This window comes from Hippopotamus amphibius, chromosome 2 (genome assembly GCF_030028045.1).
Source record: "Hippopotamus amphibius kiboko isolate mHipAmp2 chromosome 2, mHipAmp2.hap2, whole genome shotgun sequence".
NCBI classification, from domain to species: Eukaryota; Metazoa; Chordata; class Mammalia; order Artiodactyla; family Hippopotamidae; genus Hippopotamus; species Hippopotamus amphibius.
The window spans coordinates 82,775,531-82,788,505 of record NC_080187.1 but is presented as its reverse complement, the minus strand read 5'-3'; the positions used below and the strand labels follow the sequence as shown (position 1 = coordinate 82,788,505).

At 40.3% G+C, this 12,975-nt stretch overlaps 1 protein-coding gene across 1 annotated transcript; it reads right to left on the bottom strand.

Annotated features, from left to right (window-relative positions):
- Positions 1-643: 643 nt before the first annotated feature.
- Positions 644-1,204, bottom strand: LOC130846155 (interferon beta-2-like). The gene has a single exon (XM_057724206.1). It carries the CDS (start codon positions 1,202-1,204, stop codon positions 644-646), a length of 561 nt encoding a protein of 186 aa, XP_057580189.1.
- Positions 1,205-12,975: the final 11,771 nt, after the last annotated feature.

The window sequence follows — 12,975 nt, the reverse complement described above, 5'->3', positions numbered from 1 at the left end:
AGGGAAGCAGAGCATCCCACAGATGATAGGGATGAGTTTAGGACAAACACAAGAGCTGAAATATTCCCTTGGTCACCCTGACAGCCAGTCAAACTCTAACTTTAGGGCAAAAGAGCCTGAGGCACAGGGTAGAAGCAGTTGGCGCCCTTGCTTCCAGTTCCACAGCCACCTACCTGCCTCCCATTTTAATTCTGTAGAAGCTCAGGCCACATTTATTCTCTGAAATCACATCCCTTTATCATCTTTTACCTTGAATATTCCACATGGCTTCCTTGTATATTAAATTTGTTGAAGGAAGGGGCCTGAAACTCTACTATTCTACAGGGTCACTCTACAAAGAACATCTCCTAGGTGCTCTGCAGTTTTTAATACGGATGGTTACATAAATCAAGTTAAAATTAAAACTGCCATGTTGACTTCCGTTTCAAAAATAATTTATTTCTCATGGAAAAACTTTAAATAAATAAATAAATAAATAAACAAATAAATAACGCATAAGTTAATTTTCAAAACGCTTAAAGTCTTTAACTGTCCTTTCAAATCCAGTGCGTTGCCTGTCAGTTACTGGAAGAGCTTCCGCCGGTGGAAGAGCCTCACCTCGCTGGCAGCACTGGCCATCCCCAGAGCCACAGGTGGCAGATCGTCAGTTCTGGAGGTGGCCTGTAAGGCTGTTCAGGAAGGAAAAGTTCTTGAGGATCTCCACTCGCACTTGAGTCCAGGCACAGCTGCTGTACTCCTTGGACTTCAGGTACTGCACGATCCGCAAGTAGTACTTCTTCAGGTGAAGAACAGTCATGTCTCCCCCGGGGAAGTTTTCCTTCTCCATGATTTCCTCCAGGATTGGCTCCAGACGATCTCTCTGCCCACAGAGTTCCGCAAGGAGGTTCTCAATGATGGGCTCAGTCCAGCCAGTGCGCGAGACATTTCTTCTGAAAATCCCTAAGATCTGCTGGAGCATCTCATAGATGACCAATATGGCGTCTTCCTTCTGGAACTTCTGTGGTTCCTTAATCTCCTCAGGGACCTCGAAGTTCATCCTGTCCTCGAGGCAATCTTGAGGAGCTCCAGGTAGCTGCAGCAGGAGGTTCTGACAGGCCAAATTGCTGCGCTTTTGTTGGAATCGAAGCAAGCTGTAGCTCGTGGAAAGAGCTGTGGTGGAGACACACAGCAGGAGAGCGATTTGGAGGATGAACCTGTTGGTCATGATGAAGACCGGAACAGGGTAGCTGCTCTCCTACTAGATGCTGAAACACGGTCTTCAGGAGTTTGCAGTGTGAATGTCTTTTCTCCATGAGTGTGGACTATTTATACAGAATGGCCCTCCACTCTTTCTATTGGAGAGGAATTTCCCACTTTCAATTCTCCCTTTCAGTTTTCCTATGTCATGTAAACTATTAGTTGTCTTTTAAACTCTTTTTCTTTAAGCTCCTTGGTATTTCATCTTCTATATATTGGGGGAGGGGGGATATTCAAACCGAGAGGATTGCTTATGTTTTGTAAGGTTAAGTAAATTGCTAAATGCTAAAGAAAGAAATAAACCAAATCCTTTTCAAGTTGATTATTGCAGCTTCTTTCATTAGGAAAAGACTTTTCCTTTTACTTTTTTCATATTATGAGATTTGGGGGGAGGTCTTTGTAGGTAAGAGAGTTTTCTTTATCATAAGAATTAGGCTTGCTTCCTAATTACACTATTACGAAAGGATAAATACATGCAGTTTATGATTTTTAAAAAGACACCTATTGTTTTTCTATCTAAAATAGAATGATGTCAAACTCAGTTGACCTGCATTTTCTTTCTAGGGTCTTAACCACAAGCAGCAAGACATCACATAAGTTTCTCAGCCTTAATTTATGGCTTTATCTGGCAATCTCAGCTGTCAAGAATAGAACTGAAAACCAGAGATTAAGTAATGTCTCTAAGCAGGCAAAAGGAATGTTACACTGGCCATGCATACAAGTCCATGGTTCCTCTTGTAGGGGGCCTTTGTGACCATTATTGAGGGCCAATGTGGTTTTTATACATACTTCTAACAATTTTCCATCTGCATGCAAATACATACCACATATTAAAAGGAGGTCTAGGAGGAAAACGGAGGGAAAAAATCAGGTAATCGGGGAATGTGACTGTTGAGAGAAGCGGTTCTAGCTCGATATTTCTGAGACCATTTTTGTGTTACAGTTTAGTAACTGATTTTGATAAGAAAGGATTCAGTAAAAACATCAAATTATGACTTTTCTTGTCCTCCTTATATAGACAGGGAGACGCATAGCACATTTTGAAAACCTTCCATACAAAATTAAGTTCTCATAATTATGATATTTAAAGTAATACTCTTCAGTTTTCAGAAAAGCTTGCATTATCTTTCAACCTGAATGTACTAAATCCACACTGTGTGCAGCTGTAGCAGGAGCTGCTGCCGCGTGTCATCTTCATTCTCATGGGTCATCCGGTTATGCAGGGGAGAACATCCGTCAAGGAAATGCACAGAAGTAAAGATGCAATGGCAACAAGTGCTACAGAGGAGAGGTAAGTGGTAGTGCGGGTACTTATGATATAACGATATAATGTAGTAGAAGAAATCAAAGAAGATCACCCTGAGGTAATGTCAGTGGTGCTAAAATCAGAAGGACTGTCAGATGGGACTGCATGTGCAAAGGCCCTGTGTGGGAGGATGCCTGGTAAGGTAAAGGAGTGGACTGGAGGCCATTGTGACTTTCAAGGCAGAGAGTGGTCTGAGATGATCTGAGATGGAGCTAGAAGGCAAGTGAGAGCCAGATAGCACAGGGATTGTGAGGCCTTGTTAAGAAGCTTTTCTTTATCCTAAGAGTGGTAGAAGCTCTGGAAGGGTTTTAGGCAGGGCAAAGTAACTTGATTAGATTTGAGGAAAAAAATACTGTCTCTACAGTAAGCAATAAGTAAAGAACAGAGAGCAGAATGAATGCAGGCAGAAGACTTAGGGGATTTAACAGATAGAGGACCAAGGGGCTATTGGTGGAGAAGAATGACTTCATTTGCATGAAATCTCTCATGTCCTGACAGCACCAGATGTTTGAAGAAATTCTCCATCATTTTACGGATAGCTGCATCAGTTCTGTTGGTTATTATGATTTTAATATATGCTTAATGTTCAGGAACATTACTTCTGTTGTACCAAAGTGAAGTAGAGGCTGGAAGTATCTGGGTAAGTGTGGATGTAAAAACCTGGTGCAATCCTGAGCTCTGGGTTTCCCATCATCAAGAGATCTCCTGTCTTCTGATCTTTACAACATGCTGAACATATCTCCCAAATATCCCTCCATTCCTATTCCGTCTTCTTAGTTGGCTGTAAGTAATCAGTTCTCCGCAGAAAGGGATTATCGATTGGTGATGTCTTGGGTATTCCTAAGAAACTGCCTGCGCTTGAACTGTGCTGATGTAATGCCACCTATATGGGGTGGAGAGGAAACAATTTATGCTTCCTTCTAAACTGGGGGAGTGGGAAAGATACCAGTGTCATTCAATCAAAAGAGTGAAAACATGGGCATCAGATTCTGGGAAGATGGCAGTGGTGGCAGTATAATTTTGAATTTCTAGGAGTCCTCACAAAGAAACAGACATTGTCACCAGATAGGAACCAAAACCCTATTTAACAGAAAACTAGTTGACATGAACCACAAAAATGCAAGCAGATGTGGACAGATCACCAATAGCCACAAGACCCGCCTGATAGAGCCATGCATGTGGGAGACAGCAGAGGAAAGCAATGGACCTGAGAAGCCCCAAACAGCCCAGAGGTATTTACCAAAAGCTATGCAGGCCAATCTGAGAACATCAGCTGGAAAACTGCAAGGGATTTTTCTCAGTGCTATAGCTGCTGAGTTGTGATGGTACCTGGGTAAGTTCTGACAGGCTCTGGAAGAGTCTGGGATACCAGTAATTTTCAAACCAAGCAGGCACAGCTCCCTTTGGGGAAAGGGCCCTACACAGAGGAGAGAGTGCTCAGAGTGGAATCAATCCTTAGCAGGATAGAAACAGCAGTGACAAGGAAAGAGAAGACCAGACCAGTGAGGGGAGGACCACTCAGGAGGCAAGCAGCCATGGTTTTGAACATTTCACAGCAGCAACAACAGAGGGAGCTCCGTAAAATTAGAAACACCAGCCAGAGCCAATTCTAGGAGCTGAGGAAAAATAAGCTCCTGTAAAATCAGTCACACAAGACCCTGAAGACTGAATCTCATACAAAGTCATTTATAGAAAAAGAAGGAGAATCAGGAGCAGACTCGTAACTCTACAGATAGTGGAAACATACCAGGAACACAAGCGCACAAGACAGAGCCAATCTAACCTAGTGTTACCAAAGGAGTTTTTAAACATTTAAAAATTATGTAAAACAACATAAATCAGAATGAGACAAACCCTGAAATTAAATTATATATATTTGTGAAATCATTAGACTTAAAAGAAAAAACTCTATATTTTGTAAAATAAAATACATTCCAAGAAATGAGAAATTCTGGGAAAATCTGTTAATGGAGATACATTTCAATATGGAAAAAATATTAGCCACAAGAATCCAACAGTATATAAAAGTAGCATATATTGACCAAGGGGAGTTATTTTCAGGAAACTGAGGATGGTTCAATATTTTATGGTTCATAGAACATTACTTGGAGCAGATTATAAGGTAAAATGACCAAAATCTAGAGTAAAACTTGGGTCTTCTAAAAATCATATGGGATTTAGGAAGACCTTTCTCACCAAAATGTAAAACCCAAGAAGTATAATAGAAAATATTAATAAGTATGACCACAAACAAGTTAGAAATACCAGTATGGCAATAAACTCAAAAAGGAAGAGCACAGCAAAGAAACAGTTACAATACACAATGAGAAAGGGATCATTTTCTTCACTTACAAAGAGCTCCTAAAATTTCTAGACAACGATCCAATAGAAGAGTTTATAAATAGCTAGTTACCAAGAAAAGAAGTATAAGAGGTCAGTAAAGAAGAAGATCTGCTCAGTGTTGCTAAGAAATAAATGTAAATCAAACTAGTAACAAGATAACCATCATCACCAATAAGATTTGCAAAGGGCAAGGGGAAAAGGGCATTTTTAATAAATGCTCAGTGAAAGTATAAATTTATGCAAGCCTCTTGGAGAGCGGGAAAGATTGTTTCTTCAAAAACAGCCAGGGCTTCCTAGGTGGCGCAGTGGTTGAGAATCCACCTGCCAATGCAGGGGACACAGGTTCGATCCCTGCTCTAGGAAGATCCCACGTGCCGCGGAGCAACTAAGCCCGTGTGCCACAACTGTTGAGCCTGTGCTTTAGAGCCCATGAGCCACAACTATTGAGCCCATGTGCTGCAACTACTGAAGCCCACACGCCTAGAGCCCGTGCTCTGCAACAAGAGAAGCCATGGCAATGAGGAGCCCGCACACCACAACGAAGAGTAGCTCCCACTCACTGCAAGTAAAAAAAAAGCCCGCACACAGCAAAAAAGTCCCAACACAGCCAATAAAGTAAATAAATAAGTAAATTAAAAAAAAAAATGCTAGCCAGAACAATGTCTCCCACCGCACATGAGAATCTGCAGCATAGCTTCGACTCTGCTCACCAAGATGTGGCACCCACGTCCCTCCTCTGGCACCTGGTCGGAACTCTGTGGTAGAAGCAATGGTGTGTGAGTTTTGAAGGTGGCTCAGGAAACACCCTGCATCATATAACTTACTAGCGGGAATTCTTGTTCCTGAAGCTGTCAGCCACCAGGTAAGCAGTCGGACTGCCCTGAACCTAGCGTGCTTTGAGAAAGCCACACGAGTTCACAGGACACATTGATGGAAATTGGCAGTACATTTCAAACTTTTTAATTTCAAGCAATGGAATCGTCCCTTTAACTTGCAATACCACTGCTGGGAATTTAGCTCTAGATATTCCTGCAGAAGTATGTTTATAGTTAAGTATATTGTGTATATATTTCGTATATTATGTATTATATGAACATATATGAATGATCATTTCAATACCATCATAATAAAAAAAAGAGAAATTAAATATCCATCACTAGGGAATTGGCTAAGTAATACTATAAAATAGACCAAAATGGAGTATTATATAGCCATTAAAAAGGAAGATCAGCGATATGCACCTATGTTCAAGATGTATTTAATTAAAGGAGCAACACATATAATAATGGATATGGTGTTATTATTTATTTTATAAATTAATATAAAGGTATACATATGTATGCTGATATATGCATGTAATTTTTTCTCAGGAAACTTTCATTCATGTGTTAACAGTAGATACCCTAGGGGAGAATGCTGATTAGGGTAAGGATGCAAAAAGGGCGAAAATTCTTTCCCTTTGCCTTGTTCCTTTAGAACAGTTTGTACATGGATTTTTCCCCATGATAAGAAGTTATACGGGAGATAAGATATCTAATAATAGGCATTTTCAAAATTTAGTGCATTTTATTAGATTGAAAGAATTTAACAAATGTTACTAAATTTTTAGCCTTTCTTTTGTTTTATTCACATTTAAGTTTTTTCCTAAAATGAACATGTTGCTTGTGTCATTAGAAAATAAAAAGTACTTAGTTATATTCAAAAGCAGGGTATAAAATTGTACACACCATGCAACTATGTAAAAGTGTATAGAGAAAAAAATTAATAAAAGAAAATATACCGACATTTTAATAGTGATTATGTTTGATTTGTGAAAGTAAAGGGTGATTTGTGTGTGCGTGTCTGTGGTTTTCCAATTTTCCACCAGTGAATGTATCTTTGATTATTGTTTAATCAACAGTAAGGAAACCATAAGCCCAGCATTTCCGGTTACTCTGCCTCTTATGTGGGTTTCATTCTCTCGGGCCTTTTGGTCTTTGCATGCCAGCTCTGACACAACGTCAGCCATCGCATCAGTTCTGCACAGTGGGTTGTGGAAAAGCAAAGTCATCTCTCTGTTGCATCATCTCTGTTCCACTTGGAAATGCATGGTTATGTCGGTCACTGAATAATTCCTCAAGGTTTCTTCTTTTGTAAAAGGATCCTTGGATTAGCCTGGAATCATCCGTGGCTCAGAACACAAAGGCCAACGCAAGGAGTCACAGAGGTCAGTCAACCCAGAGGAGGTCCGTTGCACTCAGGGAAGGGAGGTGGTCCGAGGAGTTGGGTCCCTGGGGCCCGGCCCTCCAGGGAGACTTGCAAACTCAGGTAAAGTTGACCTGCTCGGGTGAGAGGGCCTGCTCATCCTGCCCACATCTGATGGCTTCTGATCCTCCCTGTTAAGAGAGCTTATGCTCTAATGGAATAAAAATAATAGCAGTAGCATTAGTAGGCGTAGTGCTAGTTACCACATAGTGAACACTAACTATGTGCCATTCTCTGAATAATCCTCATAGTGAATATTTGAGATGGGTGATTGTCATCCCCATTCGACAGAGGGCAAGGCTGAGGCTCAGAGATGCTAAGTAATGTGCTCAAGACACACATACTAATAAGATGGGTGGATTGCAGTCAAAGCTGTGCTCTTTCCTGTCTGCCACAGGTAGAATATGAAGGAGACCTCGGCCAGTGCCTTCAGATAGGTACATGGTGCCAACATGGTGGCAATGGTAACTCTCAAAGGAAAAAGGAATTAGAGCTGATGAAGAGGATAGGGAGGCAAGCAATGTGACTTCAGAAATGGTGGCCATGGTGTGGGTGACATGCTGCAGGGCCTGCTACATCAGCACTGCCCAGAAGAAATATAATGCGAGCCATACATGCAATTTAAAATTTTCCACGAGCCGCCTCAAAAGAGTAAAAAGAAACAAGTGAAGTTTATTTTAACAGTATATTTTATTTAACACAATATATCCAAATGTTACCATTTCAACAGATACCAATATAAAATTATTAATGACATGGTTACACTCTTCTTTGTCCTACTGCCTCAAAATATGGTGCACACTTTTACAGTCATAGGACAGCTGAGTTTGGACTCGTCAAGTGCTCAGTAGGCAGCATGGGGCTGATGGCTCCCACGGTGGCCAGCACAGCTGAAGACGGAGGGAGCAGCAGGAGCAGAGCCAGGGGAATGGACAAGTTTGCAAGGAGCACACAGAAGGAGCTTCAAATCATGCACAAGCTCTGTGCTAAGAGTCAAGGGGCCTGAGGGTGGAAAAGTCACCTCAAGATGTGATGTGGAGGCTCTTGAATGCCAGAGTGTGGCATTTGTACTGACTTCAAGAGGTCTTCAGGCAGAGAGGGCACTAAGTTCTGCTCTGGGCAGAGGAACAGGCAGACATGTTAGAGGTGAGCTGAAGCAGGGAGAAGTCCTGCCCAGGGGCTCTCATGGCTGTAGAGGCTGAAATAAAGGCCATAGCTGAGGAACTGGAAGACGGGGATGGATGCAGAATTAGAAAAACGAATTCTTTTGTCTGGTTTCTTCCCTGTGTCCTCTTCCCACTTTCTGCTGTTGTGATCACGACGTGCTTCCTAATACTTGTCTTCCAATTTCCTTTATGAAGTTTCTCCTGAGGACTGGGTGATACTCACTGGAGAAGTCCGTTTCTGAACAGGTTAAAATCTGTTCCTTTGGAAGACACCATCTGTTTGTTTGTTTCATTTTCCCTAACTTATTTGAGTTTTATCAAAATAACCTGGAAAAGTCATACAGCCTTATCTCTGCTAGGGAGATCTAGTTTTTAGACTGGCCTGATGTGTACCTGCTTTGCAAGAATAAATGCCTTGGCCCTTTTCACTCATCCTGTCCTTTGCTATTTGAAACCATTTTTCACTTCATCCCTCTGTGGAGATTTTTCTGCATGCATCCTCTCCTACCAGCTTTCTGTGCTGCAGAGAACTACTTCTAGTCCCTGTATCAGTTTCCTCTGGTTAATGAGGTTTTTCAGAGAGGCAGAATGACATTTAGAAAGTAAAGCCTGAATGATGTTTCTAGCCATTTGAAATCTTTTGAATTTGGAACTGTTTTGCTGTACACCTCAGAGGCAGAAAGAGCTTCCTTCTCTTTTTTGATACAATTATCTACGGAGGACAATTATGTCTCTAGAAAACAAATTTGCCGTTGTCTTCTCTCCCCCTCATCTCTTAAATAATTTTTTTCAAGAAAACGGGCCCTATACAAAATGATAAATTAGACAAGATGAAGAGTTACTGAGAAGTTCATGAACAGCGGCAAAACAGAAAATAAGCCAAAAAACAATCTTTTTTTTTTTTCCCTTGGGATATCTTGGAAGGGGAAACAAAATCTATATTAAGAGAGTACTTGGATACTTAAAAGGGAGAATTCCCCTTCCCTCTTTTTGAAAAAAAAATTTACGTAATATACATAGAATGTCACATACGACTCTTATGCATACAGCTCAACAAATCATAAAATATAAACTTCTGCGCTCCTTTGAAACCACAACCAAAGTGAAGACATAAACAGTGTGGACAGAACAGAAACCTGGCCCTGGCCCCCTCCCCCATCACATTCCAGTGTCCCTCTCTGCTCCCCCATCACTAAGCTCCGCCCTAGAGTCACTACTGCCTTTTAACAGGCTAGACTCTGCCTGTTGTGGAACTTGCATGAAGGGCTTCTTTCAGTCAATAGCATGTCTCTGAGATCCGAGCGTGTTGTTGTGAGCAGCGGTGGCTCATTAACCTGCAGGAATGAGTTACATCCATTTAGAAATGCCACCGTGTGGTGTCTTTCCCACTACTGATAAACATTTGGAATGTCTTCCTCCTGCTTTTGTCATTATACTTAATGTTGCTATGCAAACCCTCGCTTGTGTCTTTCGGAGCACATTTCTACGGCCTTCTGTTGGGTATGTGCCTAGGATGAAGTAACTGGGTCATAGAATCCACATATGCTCAGGTTTAGTAGATAATAACAAACATATTTTCCAAATATTTGCAATAATGTATATTGTCACTGTCAGAGTATGGGATGTCAGTTGCATTACATCCTGCCAACACTCGGTATTGCCAGTCTTCTTAATTTTTTATTCTAGTGATGCATAGTGGTATTTCACTGCAGTTTTCATTCGAACTACCTGATTATTAATAACGTTCAGCACTTCTTCATGTGCTTATTGACCATTTGGATATTTCCTTTGGGAGGGGCCTGTCAAATCTCTTGCAGACCGTTTCAGATTTTTTTTTCATTATCTACAGAGGATGTAATTGTGCACATACAAAATACAAAAGAATACATAAACTATTAGAATTTAGAAATAAATTTAGCAAGGTCACTGAAAACAAGATCAATATTGAAAATCAATCATCTCTTCTTATACCAGCAATAAAATATTGGAAAATGACACTTAAAAATGATATCATTGACAATAACATTAGAAAGTCTACTCCTGAGAAACTGTCACAGGCAGGAGAGCCTCAGGAGACATGGCAATTAAAGGTAATGTGGCATATTCTAAGTGACCTCCCCGAGCAGAAAAGGAACACAAGGGAAAACCTAAGTAGATGTGAATAAAGTGTGGACTTGAATTTTTTTTAAGTAGCATTAACCGGGCAAGTTTTCGTCACCTTTGGCCTGTAAGCACAACTGTATAATTAAATTTTTGATTCAAATCAGATGGCCAGAAACCAATGAAAAATATAATAGTTTTTTCTCTTACGTGAAGACTTTTTTTCCTATGTTGATCATCAATGAGGATTAAGCAACTTCAAATTATTCTTTTTGTAAGTGAGCAAGGGACATGTAAGCATGTGATGAGGTGGTGAGCATCAGTGAGAAGGGAAATGAGAGTCTGCGATAGGAGACTGCCAAGGCCAGCCTCCTCCTGAAAAACGCACATTCAGTTAGTGAACAAATATTCATTTAGCAAACATTTCGTAACCACTTCATAAAGAAAAAGAGCAACTATTGCCATTTTATTGGAGTATTTGCAACATGTGTCTCAATGAAGTTTTTCTGCTGGCTTGATCATCTGTCTTGCACAGTCTTTCTGAGGTTCATCCCAACATATTTAGGCTTTATTATTGTTCCAAGTATGAATGAAATGATTTTTTCATTACATTTTCTAATTTTTAATGTCTAACACTTCATTACATTTTCATACACACACACACACACACATGAAAATAAGTAATTTTCGATTTTTTTCCGGCCAAGTTTGCAAACACTATGTCTAACAGTTTTTGGTTGATTTTTCAAATTTTTAAATAAACAAACACATTGCCTGCAAAAAAAAAGTTAAAGGACTGAAAATGTCAAATGTGGTGACCACATGGAGCAACTGCTGTTTGGTGTGTCAATTTGTACAGCTCCTTAAAAACATTATCTAGCAAAGTTGAACATATGCGCAGCCTGTGACCCAGGGAGTCCACCCTTAGCACTTACCCTGGGAAGAAAACCATCATGGAAACATGCATCAGGATATAAGTAAAGCATATTCATAGCAGCATCACACAGAATAGTCCCGAACTAGAAACAGCCCAAATATCCCTTAAGATTGTGTGGGTAAATATGTTGTTATCTACGCTTATAACAGGGCCGTTAACATCAGTGAAAAGTAAGAACCACAAGTGTGTGCACAAACAGGGATACATCCCACAGACACAGTAGTGAGTAAAAGATCCTCAGCTCCACACAATACATATTCCATTTATATAATATTTAAAAGTAGGCAAAAGTAGACTTTATTTGAGGGTACAATTATAAAGAAAAGGGAGGAAGTGATTACCATGAAATTCAGGATACTACTCACCTTTAGTGAGGAGGGGTGGAGATACATCCATGAAGGGGCGCACAGGATGGTGACTGGTGGTGAGGCTTCAGAATGTTGCAAAATCTGCTTGTTTTTATTGGTTGCTAGGTACATGAGTATTTGCTTTAATTATTCTCAACTTGATACTACCCTTTTGTGCACTTTTGTGTGGGATTGTTATACTCAACAATGAACGAGGTTAGTAACCAAGAATCTAAACTGTGCTCGTATGCTTGCTCGTGTCTCAATCATTTAGCTGATAATCCTGAACAACTGCAACCACAAGAGTATCATGGTTTCCCGTACTTCTTACTTGTCCAAATTCTAATGAAAAGAAGCAGAATTGGAAAATAGGCAGAAGATGAACAGAAATTCAACCTCACTCTGAGCAGTAAGTATCCTTTCAATCTGGTATGATAAATGCATGTGAGTGGTTCTCGAAGTGTGGTCTGAGGACACGAGGGGTTCCCAGATACTCTTTCTGGGGTCTTCAAGATCATCCATTATCCAACTGCATATCCATGTGACACTGGGTCTCCTTCAAAGACTTGAAACAAAGTGATGCGTCACAGCAGACTGGATGCAGAACAGATATGAGAACCAGCTGTGTTCTATTAAGCCAGGCAGTAAGGAGATTTGCAAAACTTTAAAACATGTTTGTTCATTGTTTTAATTTTACAAACAGTCGTTAATTTTCATACAGTGTGTTTTTATGTGAAGATATAATGGGTTTTTTTGTTAATTTTAAAACAGTAACTATTTAAAGCATTCTCAGTTTTAATTGCTCACTTGGTAAATACCAATTAATATCACCTGCATTAAAACAATCTCTTTGCGGTCTCGACAATTTTAAGAGTATTGGTGGGTCTTGAGACCAAAACATTTGCACACTGCTCACGTTGATAATATTTACAAGTACCTATTTGGGTGGTTAACGAAAGCTGAGTATTATGGGTTCACAATAACATAAGTCTTTTTCTTTACCGGTTGTTGTATTGAAATTGCAGGATAACACACGTGACACTTTTCCTGACCTTGGGTAGTAATTGTGCTGTGAAATTACATTTGGAGTAAAGTCATCTTTGAAAAAGGCTGAGGATGGGAGGTAATGAGGACACGGGAGAGGAGGAGGAGCTTGGTTCAAAAACAGTACTCTCCACACTCATTAGCGGTAATCTCACCAAGGGTCCTAATTTCACTGGAGAAATTTTGTTCACTGACATACAGAGTTCCTGGGAAACCTAGGGACCACGATGGAAAAGTCCGTATCCAGCGTGA

Excerpts from the sequence above, each read along its gene's own strand:
- LOC130846155 (XM_057724206.1), bottom strand. The coding sequence starts at position 1,204 with ATGACCAACAGGTTCATCCTCCAAATCGCTCTCCTGCTGTGTGTCTCC.